General features: G+C 35.2%; 1 protein-coding gene across 6 annotated transcripts in view; it reads left to right on the top strand.

The window, feature by feature from the left end:
• LRRIQ1 (leucine rich repeats and IQ motif containing 1) overlaps positions 1–20,917 on the top strand; it is a 242,786-nt gene that overhangs the window by 200,909 nt on the left and 20,960 nt on the right. For all 6 annotated transcript variants that reach the window (XM_053921022.1, XM_053921021.1, XM_053921016.1 and 3 more), the window contains 2 exons: positions 246–306; positions 6,806–6,926. In XM_053921022.1, coding sequence (XP_053776997.1) covers positions 246–306; positions 6,806–6,926 — 182 coding nt within the window. The remainder of the gene's footprint in view (positions 1–245; positions 307–6,805; positions 6,927–20,917) is intronic.

Genomic DNA, 20,917 nt, shown 5'->3' with positions numbered 1-20,917 from the left:
TGTTTGGCAAAGAAGAGAAGAATTTAAGTTCTTTTAGAAATTTAAATTTTATGTCAATCGAATTTAAAATGACTATGGAAATATGTAAATTTGTGTATATCTTTGCATGTAGCCTCTTTTAAGAAAACCATTCCTCCCATTTCGTAAATTGCTAATTGCTCCCAAACCTTTCATTGGGCATTTCTCTTATGTTCTTTCTCTAAGCTTCTGTAATAACAAGGTCTCTGTTCTTGTCCCCTTTGCAGCAAGCGCTTCTTGCCTCAGTTAGACCCAGAGGTGCTTAATGGTGGCAGAGTTCAGCTTGTGGTAAGAAAGGCGTTTATACTTGCAGGAAATGTTGTAGACACCGGCACTCAATAAGTGGCGCTGTAAATTATGTCCATGTGTTAGCATAAATTATCAAATATCAAACTGTGTTTATTTGGGAAACATCAAAATACTGTGTACTAAAATAGTATGTTTTCCCTGCTTGTAATATAGTTTTAAAATATATTACTCTAAAATATTAATTCTACATGGCAGATTTTAAATGTTAGCATATTACAGTATTTAAAATAAAATTATTCAGGAAATTGCATAATAAAATTATTTTTGAATATGTTCAGAGTAGAATACTTGAGTGAAACAGCAAAGTACCCTCACACCTCAGGAAATTAAACCAGATAAAAATAAACAAGTAATTATGAACTCGCCCACTCTAAATAATAAGACTGTAAATTATCAGAGCTTTGGGGACAGCCAAGTTCTAAAGCAACGTGTGGGCTCTAGTTAGCATACTGTTTGTGCTTTGCTAAGTCAGTTGGACTATATGCTGTGAGAAGGAAGCCTATGTAAGCAAAAGGAGAAGGACCAATATGGAGTCTAGAGAAATGGAGCCCCCAAACAAGAAATCATCAGTGTTCCAGAAATTTCCAGAGAATAGGGCACCCTGATCAATTGCAGAAGTATATGACCTCCTTGGTAGGCAAAAATAGGTACATCAAGTGACCCCAACTTTATAACACCTGCCATTTATATCAACCGATTATTACTCCTTGCTCAGACTCTACATTCACCAAGAAAACTGGTTATAATTTCATTTGCCTTGTAGAATGTAGTACAAGAAGATAATGTAGTTTCTGATAGAATCAGTATTATGTTATCCAGAACAGTTATATTCATCATTGTCATGAACAACTCACTGAAGGAGTTCCCCTGAAATAGGAGCAAAATTAGGACCTAAATTAGTGAAAATTAGTGTTCATGAAAGTATTTATAGAATACAAATTTGAAATAATCACTATGCAAATAGTTTCTTGCACTGTAATAGAGACTCCTCTGGCAGAGTGTCATGGAGATTGCCATAGGGAAATCAGTACTTCAGTGTCCTTACACCGTACACATCACCTACTAGTACTTTCTCACATATTGCTGAGTGGCCATTTGGAGCAAGAATGGGAAATGCAAAAGTGCCAAGAAATGCCAGGATAAGGAAAATAATATTACACTTAATTGTTATATTTCTAAAAATGAATGAAAACAGATTGGGTAGACCATTAATCAAAATGGTTCTATGAGATGAATGCTGTGATAATTCTCTTTTTCCATATACCACTATATTACACGAGGTACCAATAGACCAAAAATACACAGCAATTTTTTCATATTGAAGAGGTATAGCTGAATACAAAAACAAGGTAAAATGGTAGTAGAAAAGAAATGCACATTTTGTTTTTGTGTGAGTAGAGACAGAGAAGAAATCAAGTATCACTAAGCCAAAGAGATACTGGGTGAACTGAAGGCCCAGAGTGGAAACCAGTGTTGGGGAATGAGAGCACCCCACTTTGCTGGGGAACTGGACACAGGTAATTGCACAACTGGGACCAGAACATGACAAAATTGAGGAAAAATAGCCACACCCACCTGTGTTGTAAGATCCTCAAAGACATAGAAAATTAGAAAAAAAAGTTGACTACTATCAAATTTTTATGAGAGAACAGGAGCATATGCAAAGGAGTCTATTAGAAATTCTGGAAATAAAAATTATTAGCATTGAAATAAACTCTGGACTGGACCTCATTCAGAAATGAAAAGGAAGTAACTCTGGATACACACAGCAACATGGGTGAATATCAAAAACAATATGGTAAATGAAAGAAGCAGATACAGAAAAGCACATACTTTAAGATCAGAGAAAACTAAACCAATGGTGAAAAAATCAGAACAGTAGTACAGTAGCTCTTCTGAAGATGAATTACTGGAAGGAGGCACAAAGGAACTATTTGATAATCATATTAGTCAGGGTTCACCAGAGAAATAGAGCCAATAGGATCTGTCTCTCTCTCTCTCTCTTTTTCTCCATATATATATATACATATACACACATATATGTATATATAATTTTCTCTTTACATATGTATATATGTATATAGGACCTTAGGATAGCCAGTGCAATCTTGAAAAAAGAACAAGACTTACACTATCCAATTTCAAGACTCTTGGATTCAGAATGGAACTTACATCATCAGCTCTTTAGTCTATCCACCCAACTAGAGAAACAATCTATCTACCTATTATTTATTAAAAAATAATTGGCTCATTTGATTATGAATGCTAAGTCCCATGATCCACTGTCTGCAAGCCAGAGACCTAAGAGAACTTCATGGTATAGTTCCAATCTCAGTCCAAGAGCCAAGGAACCAAAAGAACAAATGGTGCACGTTCCAGTCGTAAGACAGGAGAAGACCTATGTCCCAGCTTCTTCAGTCAAGCAGAGAGAATGAATTCTCCCCTTTCCTGCCTTTTTCTTCTATGCAGTCCCTCAGTGGATTAGGTGTTACCACCCGCATTGGGAAGGCCAATCTGGCGTCTGCTGATTCACATGCTACTGTCCAGAAACACCCGCACAGACAAACTCAGAAATAACGTTCCACCAAAGACATCCGAGTACCCTGTGGCACTGTCGGGCTATCACGTAAAATTAATTGTCACCACAGTTGTCTGTAATAAACAACTGAAATGAAGTGGAGGTGGGCAAAGGGGGGGAGTGGGGGACACCTATAGTAGTACCAACAACAACAGCAAAAGAAAGCACTGTGTACCCATTAAAGTATGGCATGATTGAAGAAATAAAGTACATTTGACACCGTAAAAAAATGAGCAAAGATATTTAGCAGATATTTCACCAAAGAGAATATTCAAATAGAAATAGTACATGAAAAGATTTTAAACATCATTAATCACTAGGGAAATTGCGAAAGCCACTATACTGTAACCACAGAACAGCTATTATAGTGATTAAAATAAAACCCTGGCAATACAAGTGCTGATGAATATGCGTAGCAATGGGATCTCTCCTACATTGCTACCGAGAGTGGTATAACCACTGGAAAAAAATTTGCCAGTGTCTTATTAGGGTAAATATACACTTAACATATGACTCAACAATTCTGCTCTTGAGTAGTTTTCTTAGAAAAACAAACTTATGTTTAACTAAAAACCTATATATAAATGTTCATAGCAGTTTTATCTGTAAGAGCCAAACATTGGAAACAACCCAAATCTTATTCAGTGAGTGAAAGTATAACCAAATGGCGGTACATACAAACAGCGGATATACGAGGTCTGTCTGAAAAAAGTCCAACCATTGTTAATGTAATGAAATGGTTCGTACCACATCAATGTCACCTGGCAGCCAAGGAGAGTGGACTGGAATGTGCATGCATGAACAATGATGACTTCTCTATACTAGTCAGTGGGGATGGTAGATGCCATTGAGTGAGAATGTGTACTGTGTGGCCATCACATTCAAAATGATTGAGTAGAGCAACAAATATGCATCAAATTTTGCATTAAGCTTGAACATTCCTCCATGGAAACTATTCAGATGATTCAGAAGGCTGCAGCTATGGGCAGCTAGTTATTGGGAGCCTCATCATAACAATGTGCCCATGCATGCATCACATCTCATGGAGAGATTGTTTAGTGAAATATCAAATCACCCAGGTGACTCAACTCCTCTATGATGCAGATTTGGTGCCCTATGACTTCTGGCTTTTTCCCAAAACTTTAATTATTTTTGAATAATTATATGTAGAAATACTACAAGACAGCTTTGTGAGAAAACTTTATAATGTTTTATCTCTCTTTTTAAAAATACCCAGGTAATAATTAAATAGGTATTTATTTTTATATGTGCTGTTTAGTATGCCTTAACTTCTAAAACTACAAAATTTTAGAATTAAATATTTAATAAAATGGACAGGTTTTTAAAAATACAAAGAAAGAGGAACTCCTTGTTTTTTTTATAAATAAGAGATTCTCTATTTTTTCTAAAGATTTTATTTATTTATTTATTTTTAGAGAGAGGGGAAGGGAGGGAGAAAGGGAGGGAAACATCAATGTGTGGTTGCCTCTTGCACGCCCCCTACTGGGGACCTGGCCTGCAACCCAGGCGTGTGCCCTGACTGGGAATTGAACTAGTGACCCTTTGGTTCTCAGGGCAGTCTGCAATCCACTGAGCCACACCAGCCAGGGTAGAGATTCTCTATTTTTAACTAAGTTGCCTAGGTTGGAGGTAAATCATAGTCCAGATGCTTAAAAGTCATGTTCCAAAATTTATACTCCTCATTTTATTGTGAAAATATAGAGAAAATGTGTCATAAACCTTGTAGATGGGGCTACAAATGTAACCTGTTTGGAAAATAAAAACCAAAAATAATTTTGCAAAAGAACTACTTAGTAAATATTTTATTGAATTGCACATAGAAAATTATTATCTGACATTAACTTAAAACTGTATTTTAACCACCTAAAATGTTTAATATTACAGTGTTTCAGAATTAAATACACATTTTATAGAATTAGTTTTAAAAGCATGAGCAATTATATTCAGTTTTTAAGTATACCCATTTTGCATGCCATAAAGGAAGAGATGTATTTTATTTATGCTTTTTTATTTATAAACAGTAATAGGAGGAATGATGTTCAATTTGAAAACCAATGTTTCCAAAAGTAGAATCTGAATATTAATGCATATGTGTCTGTGTCAGATGCACTAAGGGATTCTTGATAAACTTTCTAGGTTTGCACTTAAGCTGCTAGGTGGCACCATTATGAAAACATGTATTCCTGTTAAATCTCACTTTTAAATTTGTATACTGTTATAATCTGACTTAATGAGTAACTGACATTGTTTTCTATCTCAAAAGAAGCACTCTTTTGTGTGTAAATGGCTTAGATGATAAAGAGATTTTTGGAAGGCATGTATTCACAAATATTTTCTTGACATATAGATATTGTCTTAATGGGGGGAATGGATTTCTACTTTCTATTTAGGCATACTTAGTTTATATCATCAAATTGAAGCAAATAAATCCTGGTTTTAAAACCTTGGGGCTTATAGTTAAAGCCTCTTTAGCCAGCAGGCAAGTCCCCTATGTATTTAGCATCTTTTCTTTATTTTGTAACTGGTCTCACCAAAACTATGGTGTTGCTTTGGTATTTCCCTCTTGTTCTTGACTCTCTCTTTTTGGGGGATATTAGACCCACACTCCATTGTACTAGTTGAAGTAAAATTCAGAAAGAATGTGTAACACCTTTTATACTAATCACAAGTGTATATTGGAAGCCGGCTGTTCCTTATTTCATTTTAAACAGTTTTCTACTGAAGTTCTTTTGACAATGTAATTGTATCACTTAGCCAGGTACAAGAAAAAGTGACTGACATTATAGAATGGTTTCTATTCTGAGTTCAGCAAACTTGCTTGTTTAACAACGAGAAGTTCATGTATGTAAGGGGAGAAGAAGTGGGAAGGGATGTAAAGGAGAAAGGCAAACATCTAAATTTGAAAGAGGATGATCTTTAGATGCTAGTTTCATGAGTTTTTCTAGCTCATCACATAGGGACAGCTTTTTAAGCACAGTGATGATTTTATGGCTTTATTTGGCTTTACTTCATTTTTTTCTCACATCAAACATTAGAGACAATGCTTTCTCACAGGATTTCAAACATCCTGTGGTTTGGGTTACATCCCAGCTACTTTGAAGCTGCTTTGCTTTCCATACTGCATTTCCCCCACTTCATGGCTGAATCCTGATAAATCTTTACCTAATGATATTAGATGTCCTGTAAAACAATATTTTATAGGCAAGAAGCTATTCTTTCACTCTTGGGTTCAGTCTAAAATAGCAATAAAATGTTCAGATGGTAATTTGAGATTAAATAGATTATCTAATTCTTATGTCCTTCCTAGATTTTGAAATTTCTGTATATTTACCATTACCTCCAAATTAGACTTAATGCATAGGATTTTTATATTAACAATTGTTGTAATGAGAAGGTAGAGATCTTTTGTGACTTTACAGTATACAAACATGAGATGAGAGATATTGCAGGGAATTTTACTGAGAAAACTAATTCTTATAAGTGTGAAATGTAAATATTGCAGAAAATAATCCAATATGACATTTCTAACATTCAATTAAGAATTAAATAATATTCTTGGTAAATAAGTGATGTTAAACTGTGTAAAGTTTCATCAGTTGCCTTTAAGATTGATTTTCATCAAAATTACTGTACTAAAATGTTTTCTTTGGTTGTACAGACTCAAATAGCAAACCTCAATTTTAAAATCGGCTCTTATTTGTGAAAAATGCTTTGACATAGTGCGTTGGTGCTGCCGAGGCAGCAGTAAAGGGTTGCGGTGTCGTTTTGAGGAAGGTTGTTTGACAGAGTCTGTTTGTTTATTTGGGGTAATGTGAGCTACATTCAGAAAATGCCATATTTTGTTTCATGATTGTATACATTCTCTCCCATTGCTCCCAGGCAAGACTTGTAAGCAGAGAAGACACGGATTTAGACCTTTTTTCCATGACCAGTGGAAATGCTTTGTCTGTGAAGCGAGAGAAAAAAAGTCAGGCACACAGACACTCAGCGGGATCTTCAAGTAAGTTGTGGTTTCCTTCAGAATTAATTTAGAAATCACAAATGAATTGACGGAACCTCATGCCAACAAGAATTCTTTTACATACAGGGGGTAGAATGCCAGCAACCAGAACTGCCCAAAAATGTGTATTTGAATTTTTTCTTTCCTTAAATGTCTTCTTTTATATAAATGAAATTAAATTATATCTAAAATTAACAGCACAGCTATTTTAATTATATTCTGTGACTCAGTGGTCTACTCTCCCACCCCCTGATGGATCATATTGAATTCTTTGATCATTTACTTCTAAAAGAATTTTTTAGGCTAATTGTAAAAAGTTGGATTTATATATCAAAGTGGCATGTTTTGAACTTCTGTCATTGATTTAATAGATGTTTAGATAAAGTTAATTTTTAAAGGCATCTTTTAAAAAATAACAGATTTCAGATAATGTACCATCAAAACCATGCTTTAAAAAACTCTTTCCATTAAACAGATGATGGTGTGTATGCATTAATAGTGGCTTTTTTCATTCGTAAACCTGTTGCACACATCTATTACCTGTACCATGGTTTCAATGAGAATCGCACTGCAGTTAAGTCTGAAAATGTGAACACTTTAAAAATATCTGTATCTTATGGTATTTGGGGGTAATTTAGCCTATTTTTTTCAAACTCTTCACTTAGGGTGTAAACCCTAAAGATTTCACAATGTTTATTAACATAATATGGTATATTAGCATAAAAGATTTTTTATTTGGTATCATATTTGTTAATTTTCCCAAAGTATCCTGAACCTCAGGTATCAATACTTTAAGTGACACTTCATTTTAAGTATTGTTATTCTTGAGAAAGGTATATTCCTTATTGAAATTATAGTTATATACGTAGAAAGTCAATATTTGATTGAATGTAGAAAAGTCAGTGGTCCAGACAGTCCTCTTTAGATAAATGAAAACTTCAAAATGATTCTTTGATTTTCATTTTTCATACAAGTACTTCATAAGTAGATTCCAGTCATTTAAATACATTGATGCATGTAAGTTCACTTTGACAAATGTTAATTTGCTTTTGAGATAATTTTAATATGTCTAATTAAAAAATATTTATCAGGCTTTTAAGTTCTTAGAATGCTTGAATTTTCTTACCTGACTATAGAATTTGGACACCAAAAGGTTGCTCTAGTCAATATGGTTAAAAAGTATTTTAGGCTTATTCACCCAATATGAATTGTTTACATTATTAGTACAATGTCTTACTTACATCAATTTTGAATATATATTACATTTCAGAAGGAATCCAACTGTGCCACATCGTGCGATGAGTAATGCCGTATCTATTTTAAGCACTGCCTATTGCAAACTTACATGATATCACTTTTGGGGCAGCAGAAGCAAAAAGAAACAGACCAAATTTAAAAAACAAAAACAAAAAGAGTTGCCTTATGTCTTTACAGAATATCAAAGTTTCTGTTAATAATGTATCATCTGAATGTTAAAACATAAAAAGCTCAATAAATCAGCAACTATCCTGAAATACACATGCTTAATCTTTCACTTATGTGACATGGAATTATATATTGTAGAGTATGCAAGATCATTACATATATAGCTCATTTTTAACACATTCTCTAAAAACAATTGAAATAAGGCTATTCTCACTGTAGTTCCAATTAGTTGTCAATAAGTAACATTACAAACACTATTGATCTCTCAGTAAATTTACTAAGTGACAATTTAAACAAACTGCTTCAGAGAGGTAGTTTTTGTTAGATAACAGAATGCTACTTACCTGATTATTATAGTTACTAGTTAATTATAACATCAGCATAATATAATGCAAAGAGTATAGGCTCTGACATCAATTTGCCAGGATTTGAATCATGACTTAATTTCCTTATCCTTAAAATGGGAATGATACTGGAAGTACCTACTTTGTAAAATTGTCTTTCGGATTAAAGGTAGAGAGTTTAGAACAATACGTGGCACATAATAACAGCTTCATAAAAATGTGCCTTATAATTGCACCTGCACATCGCTGTAGAAGCACAATCAACTGAGGAAAGACATTGAAGTCTCTAGATTCTAGGCACATGGCTCAGTTTATAAGAAACCTAGTCTTAATAGTTGCTTGACTAAAAACTTGCCATAGCCTATTTTTTATGGAAATCTTTTAACCTCAAAGCCATTGGGTCCCAGGCCTCCATGGCCCCAGGCCAGCCACTTACAGCTTTGGTATTTTGACAGCTCTTCCCCCGCTTCCTGGGCCTTCCATGTCTCTCCGCTCAAAAACTTTTCACCTTATTAAAGCTAAACTATTTCTTTTAGCTTTGCAAGCCAAATCGAGAGAGTAGTTTATAGGCTGCAGCCATAAAACTCTTTAAGCCTTTGAACTTTTCTAGATATTTTGCTTTTAATGCTGCTATAATATTTGTAACAGGTATTCTTTAAAATCAGATAAGCTCAGGTTTAAAACCCCAGTACCACTATTAAATGTAAGTTGTGTAACCTTGGGTAAATTTTTTAACCTCTAAGAATGAGTTTATTGTCTGAAAATGGGAATAATAATGTCTATCTTATGAAGTTTTAGTGAAGAAGAAATTCTTAAAAAGTAAAAATGTATATAAAGCATGTCATGTATTGCCCAGCATCTTGTAAGAGCTTTAAAAATAGTGCTTGTTGTTTATATTGTCTGTTATTGTTTGTTTTGTGTTACTGTTGCATAATTTTAAACAACTACAAGATAGCATTGTCTTCCTTTTCTTTGTGTTAAATAATATCAGAACCAGTATACTTTCACCCTGCCAGCCATCTCAAGCAATACATAGTATCTGTTTTTGTGACTTTCCTAAGATTTCTGCCTCTTTCCTTTTAGGTCTTACTACTCTCCTACAAGAAACCAAGGCACCCTTTTCCTACCTAGCTTTCTAATATATCTTATGCTTTACAGAGAGATGAAAAAGTCGCATTCTTATTTTTAAAACACCATTTATAAAATAAATATACCAGAAGATTTCCTCATTTAGAAAAAATGTTTGATTTCCTTCAATGGTTTTTCTTTCAATTAATTTTCTCATTTAATACTTAAAATGACTGATACATTACAATAACAACTGTATTGCTATAGCAATCTATAGCTTTACAAATTTCTTTTAATTATCTTTTCTTATTTACAATGATTATTTTTCTTTGATAGTTAATGCAAATAAGACTCAAGGAGTTTATTTAATTTGTTTTGGCACAAAAAATTTAATAAGGTAAAGTAGCAATGTGAACCTGTATTTTCTTATTCCAAACCCAGTGTTACATTGCTTTTATTTTTCTGTAGACCAAACTATATAGCTTAGTTGGTAAGAGTAGAACATAACTAATGTAGTTCTATTTCTTTCTTTCTCTTCCTTCCTTCCTTCCTTTCTTTTCTTTCTTTCTTTCTTTTTCTTTATTTCTTCATTTTTTTTCTTTCCTTCCTTCCTTCCTTCCTTCCTTCCTTCCTTCCTTCCTTCCTTCCTTCCTTCCTTCCTTCCTTCCTTCCTTCCTTCCTTTCTTTCTTTCTTTCTTTCTTTCTTTCTTTCTTTCTTTCTTTCTTTCTTTCTTTCTTTCTTTCTTTCTTTCTTTCTTTCTTTCTTTCTTGTTTCTTTCTTTCTTGTTTCTTTCCTTTCCTTTCTTTTCCTTTCCTTTCCTTTCCTTTCCTTTCCTTTCCTTTCCTTTCCTTTCCTTTCCTTTCCTTTCTTCCTTCTTTCTTTCAAGAGCCATTTATTGAAAAATCATTGCTCATTATACACCTAGTTTAAGTCTCCTGTTTGCCTCTGAATCATCTCAGCACTTTTCAGGACATATACCATTTTCAAAGTTAGCCAGAGATTGAGAATACACGATTCCTCTGTAATAGAGCATAGTCAGCCCAAAGTCAAGTTCTTCTCTGAGGCGAGCTAACAAAGATTTCTGAAAACACCTTAGTGTTTTGGAAAACTTATCAATAGAAGGTATTCTGAGTCAGTTCTAACATTTTGCAATGCCTCTAATATATTTACAAAGTAACTTTATAGAACCTATGAAAAAGATTATCAGAAATATAAAGTGAAATAGTTAACTAGATGTCAATACTAAATAATATATGCAGATTTAGAAACTAAGGGTGGTAATTAAAGCAAAAGTAGATTCTAAAAATAACCATTAATGTTTACTCCAAATTTAAAAGCACATTCCACCCTGGCTGGTGGGGCTCAGTGGATTGAGTGCTGGCCTGTGAACCAAAGGGTCTCCAGTTCAATTCCTAGTCAGGGCACATGCCTGGGCTGCAGGCCGGGTCCCCAGTGGGGGTCGTGCAAGAGGCAACTACACATTGCTGTTTCCCTCCCTCTCTTTCTCCTTCCCTTTCCCCTCTCTAAAAATAAATAAAATCTTGAAAACAAAACAGATTCCATTAAATAATTTAAATTTGCAAATCAAGAATTATTAGCCTGTTATATATTCATGCATGCCCACATGTATATATGCACATACATGTACAGATATATAATTTGCCATTGCTATAGTATATATATATATACATATATATATATGTAAAATATATATTTATAATCCCCCACTGAGTAAACTTGATATTTAAAAGTTACTGCATATATTTCTGGGTCATTATATAAACCCCACATCATAATAGCAAGCAATTACATACCTACAATGTACATAGCACTATCCAGGCCATTAAAGTACAAAGACTGAGGGGCATGCTCAACTTCAATGCTTACTATAAAAGGAAATTCAAATTAAAACAAAATACCACTTCACACCAATTAAAATGACCAAAATACAGAACACTGACAATACCAAATGCTGGCAAGGATGTGGAACAATAGGAACTCTCATTTATTGCTGGTGGAAATGCAAAATGTTACCGCTACTTTAGAAGACAGTTTGGTGGTTCCATATAAAACTAAACATACTCTTACCCTATGGTCTAGTAATCATGCTCCTTGGTATTTACCCAAAGGAGCTGAAAGCACGTCCCACAAAAAACTTGCACATGGATGTTATAGCAGATTTATTCATAACTGCCAAAATTTGGAAGTAACCAAGACATCCTTTAGTAGATGATGGCTAAACAATCTGTAGTACATCCGGGTAATGGAATATTATTTAGTGCTAACAAGGAATGAGCTACTGAGCCAAGAAAGATGGAGGAAACTTGAATGAATATTACTAGGTGAAATAAGCCAATCTAAACAGGCTACTAGTAGGATTCCAACCATGTGACATTCTTAAAAAGCAAAACTATGCAAACAGTAAACATATCAGTGGTTGTCAGAGGGCAGGAGAAGGGGACATGAATAGAGGCAAGCGCAGAGAATTTTTAGGGGGCATAATGGGGGAAAGAAGGGGAAGAGTTATCAAGGAACATGTGTAAAGGACTCATGGACAAAGCCAAAGGGGGATAGGATTAAGCGTGGGAGGGGAGAGGGGTGGGAAGAAAATGGAGACAACTGTACTTGAACAACAATAAAAAAAAAAAAGAGAGCCACATTGGCTGGTGTGGCTCAGTGGATTGAGCACTGGACTACGAAGCAAAGGGTCACTGGTTTGATTCCCAGTCAGGGCACATGCCTGGGTTGCAGGCCAGGTCCCCAGTAGGGGGCACACAAAAGGCAACCACACATTAATATTTCTCTCCCAGTCTTCTTCCCTTCCCCTCTCTCTAAAAATAAATAAATTAAATATTTTTTTAAAAAGAAAACCAATTGAAGCTTAAAAATATGCTCTTGATGAATACATGTCATTCATTATATATTTTTCCAAACCCACAGAATGAACAAAACCAAGACTGAACTCTAATGTAAACTATGGGCTTTGGGTGATTATGTCGTGTCAGTTCAGGTTCATCAGTTTTAACAAAGGTACCTCCCTGGTGACAGGTGTTGATAATGAGGGAGGCTGTGCATGTGTAGGGGCAGGGGGTGAATGGGGAATCTCTACTTTCCCCTCAGCTTTGCTGAAAACCTGAAACTGCTCAAAAAATAAAGTCTTAATAAAAGTGAAAGAAAAGAAAAGAAAAGAAAAAAATGGAAAAGAAAAGCTCAGAAGGGTATTTCTTGCCACCTATTTCCTGAGATTTACTTTGTAATAGGGGGATTTCGATTTTAATTTGATGACTATAAATTCCTCAGAGTTAAGGAGGTAGAAAGCCGTGGAGTTTCGACTGAAGTCTGGGTATTCCGATTCCTCATGTGAAAGTATCCATTGCTTCCCAACTCTTCTGCACCATAAGTGTGCCATTTTAACCTATCTTAAGGTAAAGATGGAGCAAAAAGACACTTTATAAATGTTTATTTCCTTAAATAAAATAATAGTACTAAAATGAACTATATATGCTTAGCACATAGACTAAGAGAATAAATGAATGTATCAGCCATTGTTGCTTTTCTCCTATATCTTATGTTCCTATCATCTTATTTTTCAGTGGATATTGTCTTCTCCACAATAAGGGAAAGTACTTCCATTATATTCCATGGCCTTCTCTCCAAACTATGAGATTTGGGTTAATAAATGGTTACAGATATTAAAGAAAATTTGTAATATATTATAAATAACACTATTATGAAATTCAAATGCTAACTAGACATCTTTTTATATTCTTTGGCTACAATTACATTTTTGTTTATTGTTTATTCTCTTTCTCCCATCTAGTGTGCATGTTTCAGGAGGGCGGGGGGTTTAATGAAGTGTCTTAGGTACATAGAACAAATACCTGGCATATGGTAGGCCCTTTGATGCACATTTGATAAATTAAGTAATGGATGAGTGAGTGAGTACGGCCATCCTTTAGTTGAATAAGAGCTAGGAAAGGAGTATCTTACATTTTCAAGCTCGATAGTGGGGTAGGAGAAGGAGAGGGGTAGCAGATTGACTGCTTGGTAGACATTGAACGGTGCCTGCCAAAGCTGACCTATCCAAAATCCTGGTATTGTGATTAAGGAGTGCAATCTATCCAAATGGTGAGGGTTTTCTTCCAGGTGAGTCAATCAACCCAGTCATGGGATACAAGTTTCCATGGATCCAGCCTACACGAAGCCAGTTCTGTCATTTGTTCGTTCAAAAATGTCTGTGGAGTGCGCCTTGAAGGCCCCCTGCATTACACAGGGGAGAGAGTGCTGAGTGACTTTAGCCTTCCTGGAGTTTATAATCCACATAAATACATGCTGTGGCAATCTGGGTCCAATCAGAAGATAGCTATCATACAGCAAGTTACACACGGAAAGTTTAAATGTTATTTGTTTTACTAAAGGAGCAGCTTAAATACGTAAAGAAACTCTATGGTACCCTATTGCTGAGTAAGAGCACCCAAGAAAGGACAAACTTGGAAGGAGTTCAGACTTCATTGGACAGCAGAGAAGTTCCCTGGTCTGGCCAGAGCAAAGCTAGTTTGTAGTAACTGGGCGAACAATAAGCAATTCTCTGCACTGCAGGCTGGGGAGCAGGTGGTGAGTGATCAGTAGCATAGGCATGAGTTAGGAGTGGACCTAGTCAAAGGACATGTATGAGTGACTCATGGACGAGGACAACAGTGTGGGGATTGACTGTGGGAGTGGGGGTGGGCTGGGCAGACAAGGGCAAAATGGGGAAAGTTGGGACAAATGTAATATAATAACAATAAAAAATTTTTTTTTAAAGATTGGACCTTGATAGGGCAGAAGGTGTGGCAGGCTTTGGCTCCCCTGTGGAGAGGATGGCACATAAGTTATCACTAGGTCCCAGCTGTGTGGCTGCAGAGGGATCCGCTCTGGAGCTGCAACAGAGTCCTCACACCCACAAGGCCAAAGCCAACCCCACCTGTACCAGAAATTCCAAATGCTCTTCTGGCAGCATCCCTTCAGCACCCTCTGCTGAGAAAGCTTAGCATTTTTCTCACTTTAAAGTATTATGAAACGTAATGAAGGATGTATTTATTGCTATGAAGCAATAAATTGAACACTGACATATGTGCATGCACTAAATGGCTGCTCTCTGAACATCATTTATATATGTGTATGAATTATAGGTATGCGTATGAAAAAAATCTTTATAACAGTAAATTGGATTCCTGATTCTTGTCTTTGGAAGAGATTCACAGCTTGGACCAAATTAAGGCCTAGCACTATTTTACTCATGGCTCTTAAAGTAGAAAATATGTTTGAATGAGGAAAAAAAAGCAAAAGAGATTCACAGTTGAGAAAAACTGAAGAAAACCATAAGAAGACCTCAAATTATTAAGAAAATATTGCTCCATTATCCCTTTTCTCTTCTGTTGTATATGTTACAGCCTATAAAACCTTGTTATTGACTAGAGAAACATTATCTGGGAATTAATTTTACAAAGCATAGTGTATCCCTCAATAAATTGGAATTTTGAATTCAGAAGTAAGAGATCATTAATATGACAAATGCATTTTAAACACAGTGAGAGACAGTGTGATATTGGTAAGATAATTGTGGTAAGTGGCTGGGGAATGAACTTCAAGTCCTGGTTTGGCTTCACACCAGCTCGTTTGTGATCTTGGTTAAGTCACTTACAACTCTTTTATAAATTTAATAGGTAAAAGGCAGCCTGGTGGGGTGGAAAGAAATTTAGAGTAGGCCCCATTTAAATTTAAACCCCATCTCTGCCCTGGCTGGTGTGGCTCAGTTGGTTGGCGTGTCGTCCCATAAACCAAAAGGTTGCGGGTTCCTTTCCCCTGTCCGGGCACATGCCTGGGTTGCTGGTTCAGGACGTTACAGGGACAACCGATTGATGTTTCCCTCATGTCAATGTCTCGCTCCCTCTCTGTCTTCCTCCCTTCCCCTCTTTCTGAAATCAACAAGCATATCCTTGGATGAGGATTAAAAAAATTAAAATAAATTTAAACCTCATTTCTTACAGTTACATGTTTGTGGGTTTAGATGGGATATTTTCAATTTGGTTTGTCCATTTAGAAAATATTGTGGTGGAAATTAGGCCCATGTAAATATATATTTTGTGTTCACATGGAAAAGGGGGGAAAGAAACATAAACATAAAGGAGTTCCAAGAGTTCTTACAGCTGTGAATATCCATATTCTGCAACTACAAGAATAAAATGTTGTACCTGCCATTTTCCCACTTAAAAAGCAACAGAAGCTATTATTTCTAATGTGTTGTAGTATGAAAATCATGTTTACAAGTGAAAATTTTCTCCATCCAAAATACTTCTAAGTGACCCTGATTTTATACATTGTATAAATTGTCTCTAATTAGCTAAGCTCAGTTAACTGAGATGAGGGGGAAAATCTTTCCTTTAAATGTTTTCCAATGAAAGATCAGAAAACTCTACCATCTATAAAATGAGAACTATTTTATAAAATTAAGTTGAGTTTTACAAAGTTAGAAGTGATTCTGAAGATCGACATGCCTACTGAGATAATTAGGCTTCATAATATTCTTCTATAAATACTTAGTAGCCATTTAAATGTCCCAATATGTGTTTTTTAACTAAAGCAATTTCCTATTGAGAACCTAGTTGACATTTCATAGGGTAGCATTTGGAAATTACCTTTAGCTTACTTTAGCTCGGAAATTTTTAGCTGGTGTGCTGTAGGAATTCTTAAAATATGAAATACCTGACTATTTTAGGCAGGGGCACTGAACTTTTCCCCTTAGATTGTTAAATTTAAACAATGACAACAGCCAACACAACCATAGCCGGGCTGTGATTACATAATTTACCTCCCCATTTTCTCATCTCGCTGCTCTCTAAGCCTCTGCCACTCTACTGCAAACCTGCATGTCCTTTGAAATTTCCCTTTCTCAAGCCCCCAAGGTCTCCAGCATTTTGACCATTATGGTAGCTCTGCTACTTCCAATTGATCCTTTATGTTCCATAACTTACATCTATAAACCAATGATTTCATCACTGAATGGTGAGAATCATTTTACATTTAATTTAATGTTCTGTCACAGTGATCAAAGGTGAATACAGGTTATATTGAACCTGGTTCCTACTTGCATATTTTTCAGTATAGGGTAAAACTATATATGAAAAGAATAGATTGAATTTTGTTTCAATTGTATGCTATTAACTAGTATCTGGGTTTTACTTGTAGTTGGCCTTTAGAAAATCTTGAAAATTATATATTTCTGATATGTTTCCATCATATACTATCTTAAAGAAAAAGCATGTAGTATCTAGGATTTTGTGTCTATTTTTGCAAAATTTAAAGGAGACAGTACTCAGTAATGTCATTTTATTAAAGTATGTGTTCATGTAATACAGCCAAAATCACTCGAATATGAGAGTATTCTTTGAATAGCTTCAGAAATTGTGGTGACACCTAGTTTACAAAGATGTCGAAGGGTAAGCAGACAGTGGCATAGGCAAAGGATAAGAAAGTCTGAAAAAAACTTTCGATAAAATAATTCTTAAATTTTAAAAATTATGTTAGGGGTTATGAAACCCTAGCATATATCATAGATATAAGTAGATACAGATACAAATATAGATATAGAAATATCTTTTCATGTGTTTACTTGCTTGCAGAAATTGAGGCTAGTATTGATACATTTGGTTCATTTTTAGATTCATCAACCTTATTTCCAGGTCATGAGCAGTTGTTCCCATTCCAAAGCCTGCAGAAACAGAAACGCATCTCACCTTTGCTACCTACTGATTTTCTTTATGGTAGTAGTATTACATTAGGGGTATATTTTATTTTTTTAACATTAAATGAGACATTGTCTTGTTTATGATAAACCTGAGTCATGTAAAGTCAAATTTCAACTACATTACTATCACCTGTGGGAAAATAATTTAACTGCACTGCCTCAGTTTCCCCATGTGATAGTAATGTAGTTGAAACTTGCATTATGTAATGCAAATATGCAGATATGTAATGAGGATTTAAAAAATGATGGATACGAAGGGCTGAAGCAGGGGTTGGGACATAGTGGATTCTTAAATTCCTACTGCTCCTTCGGTGTAAATTTTCAGGAAAATTAAGAGTGAATTGTCATTGACAGAGAACAGAAGAGGAAATATATGATAAGAAAATACTGGCCATAGCACATAATACTCTTAAAAGATTTGAGAGTTAAAAAATAATGTGTTAAAAATGTGGATGCTAAACTTTTTGTTTCAATTTTTAAATTATTTTATTGTTCAGTTACAGTTGTCTGCATATTCTCCCCACCCCTCTCCCCCACCCTCCCCCTTGGTTTTGTCCACGTGTCCTTTATAGTAGTTCCTGAAAACCCTTCTCCCCACTGTCCCCTCCCCCCTCCCCTCTGGCTATTGTTCTTTACAAAAATTTTTATTGTTCAGTTAGAGTTGTCTCACATTTTTCCCCAATGCTCTCCCATGCCCTGCCCACTCCCCCCCACTCCCACAGTGCATGCTAAACTTTAACTGGCATACTTTTGATCAACTGGCATACATATAAATGAAAGTGTTTGCCTACAAAATCCTCTAATGAAATGACTCTGTGATACTACTATCTATACCAATTGCTGCAGTGTTATTGCAGAAGAAGTAAAAACTGACTATCAGATTTCCCATTTAAAAGGTTCAAATGTCAGTCCTACTCTAGATGTTACATACTTTTTCCCAGATAAAAATAAGGTATGGGTAAGATTTTGTAAATAATTTTGGCCAAGTTAAACATTTTTGTTTTATATATAATAAAATCTGTCTTTGTCTTTTTCTTTTTGCTTTATTTTTTAATTTTTCTTACATTTTATATATACTTTTTATTTTTCTAATAAATTTATTGGGGTGACATTAATTAATAAAATTGTATAGGTTTCTGGTGTACAATTCTATAATACATCATCTGCATATTGTATTGTGTATTTACCACCCAAAGTCACCTCCTCCCATCACCATTTCTCTCCCCTTTACCCTCTTCTACCTCCTCCCATCCCCTTCTGGTAATCACCATGCTGTCGTATCTATCAGCTTTTTTTCTTTTCTCCTTCTTCCTTTTTTTTGGTTAATTCCTTCACCTTTGTCACCCAGCTCCAAAAGTCTCTCTTTTGATAGCTGTCAGGCTGTTTTCTGTATCTATGTTTTTTAGTTTGTTTGTTTTGTTCATTAGATCCCACTTATGAGTGAAATCATGTGGTACTTGTCTTTCTGTACCTGGCTTATTTCATGTAGCATAATACTGTCCAGGTCCATCCATACTATTGTAAAAGGTCAGATTTCCTTTTTTATGGCCTAATACTATTCCATTGTGTAAACGTACTACAGCTTTTTTATCCTCTCATCTACTGATAGGCACTTGGGCGGTTTCCAGATTTTGGCTATTGTACATAACATTGCAGCCCTGGCTGGTGTGGCTCAGTGGGTTGAGCACCGGACTGTGAACCAAAAGGTCACTGGTTCAATTCCCAGTCAGGGCACATGGCTGGGTTTCAGGCCAGGTCCCCAGTAAGGGGTATGTGAGTGGTAACCACATATTGGTATTTCTCTCCCTCTCTTTCTCCCTCCTTTCCCCTCTCTAAAAATAAATAAATAAAATCTTTAAAGAAAACACTACAATAGACATAAGGGTGCATATATTCTTTCCGATCAATATTTCGGGTTTCTTTGGATATATTCCCAGCAGTGGAATCACTGGGTCATAAGGCAGTTCCATTTTTAATTTTTGAAGAAGCTCTGTAGTGTTTTCCACAGTGGCCACATCAGTCTGCATTCTCACCAATAGCACAGGAAGATTCCCCTTATTCTGCACTCTTATCAACACTTGTTTGTTGATTTATTGATGGTAACCATTCTGACAGGTGTGAGATGGTATCTCATTGTGGTTTAATTCGCATTTCTCTGATGGTTAGTGGACCTTGAGCATCTTCTCATATGTCTATTGGCCATCCATATGTCCTCTTTGGAGAGTGTCTATTCAGGTCCTTTGCACATTTTTTAACTAGACTGGCTCTTTTTTTTGGTGTTGAGTTGTATAAGCTCTTTTAAATTTTGCATATTAACCCCATAACAGATATATCTTTGGAGAATACGTTCTCCCATACAGTGTTGTGCAAAAACTTTTTAGTTTGATATGGTCCCATTTAGTAACATGTCAGTAAAGAAGTTAGAGCTATATCTCATAGAATTTATTTTTTCAAATTTTTTATCAGCAAGAGTTGAACTTTTATAAGGTAAATTTTAAAACTTAAAGATTCTTCATTATTGTTTAAACCATTAACTTTGATATATTTTTGTTTGTTCTCAATTTTTTTTTGGAGGTGGGAAGGCAGGAGCTTTAAATATGCAGAATTAGTAGGTCTTTGTCCCACTGTTTGACAATTAAATAAACATATTAACATTACATACACTTCAGCCCTCAAATGTTCCTGCAACCATAACTGGATAGTCAAAATTAATTCCTATAGGAGCAAAAGCACGGATGGTAGAATCATCTAGTAAGTAAATATTAAAAGTCTGCTACCTACTGGGCACCCACTGTTGATCCGTGCCCTTTAACAGACTGATGCTGCCTATTTTCAAAGATCTGAAACAGTTGGATGAAACAGTCAACAATGATGCCAGACCCAGTTAAATGTAGCAATTATTAGTAACCACAGAATAACGTTATAGGTCTGAAACAATAGTTTCACCAGTACATGACATTATCCAGAGAAAGACAAATCTCAACTGTATTTGTGTGAGAGAACTAGTTGTACATATGTCAGCTGCATTTATTATTTATTTAAAAACACATTTTAACATTTTGAGGACAGGCTCCATGTGTGCTCTATTGATAGTAGATTAAAGTATCATGTTTCCAAATGTAATATTTTAGTTTCTAGGCCTCTTCTTCATGATTATTTTCTTTCTTATATAAACTATTTGACTTTTGGTGGGGGTTATTGTTGCTTTCTAACCCATTTCTTATACTAGCTAACGTGGTGTGAAAATTAATAGGTATGGTCAAATGTGAAATGCATTTGTCAAGTGAATGAAACTGAAGTGCAATAATGTAATAACTCCTCAGGCTAGTCATGTTTATTGTTGCCAAATGTCTCCCTGCTATGAACT

The sequence above is a fragment of the Desmodus rotundus genome, chromosome 3, assembly GCF_022682495.2.
Source record: "Desmodus rotundus isolate HL8 chromosome 3, HLdesRot8A.1, whole genome shotgun sequence".
NCBI classification, from domain to species: domain Eukaryota; kingdom Metazoa; phylum Chordata; class Mammalia; order Chiroptera; family Phyllostomidae; genus Desmodus; species Desmodus rotundus.
This window is presented reverse-complemented; position numbering and strand designations above follow the sequence as displayed.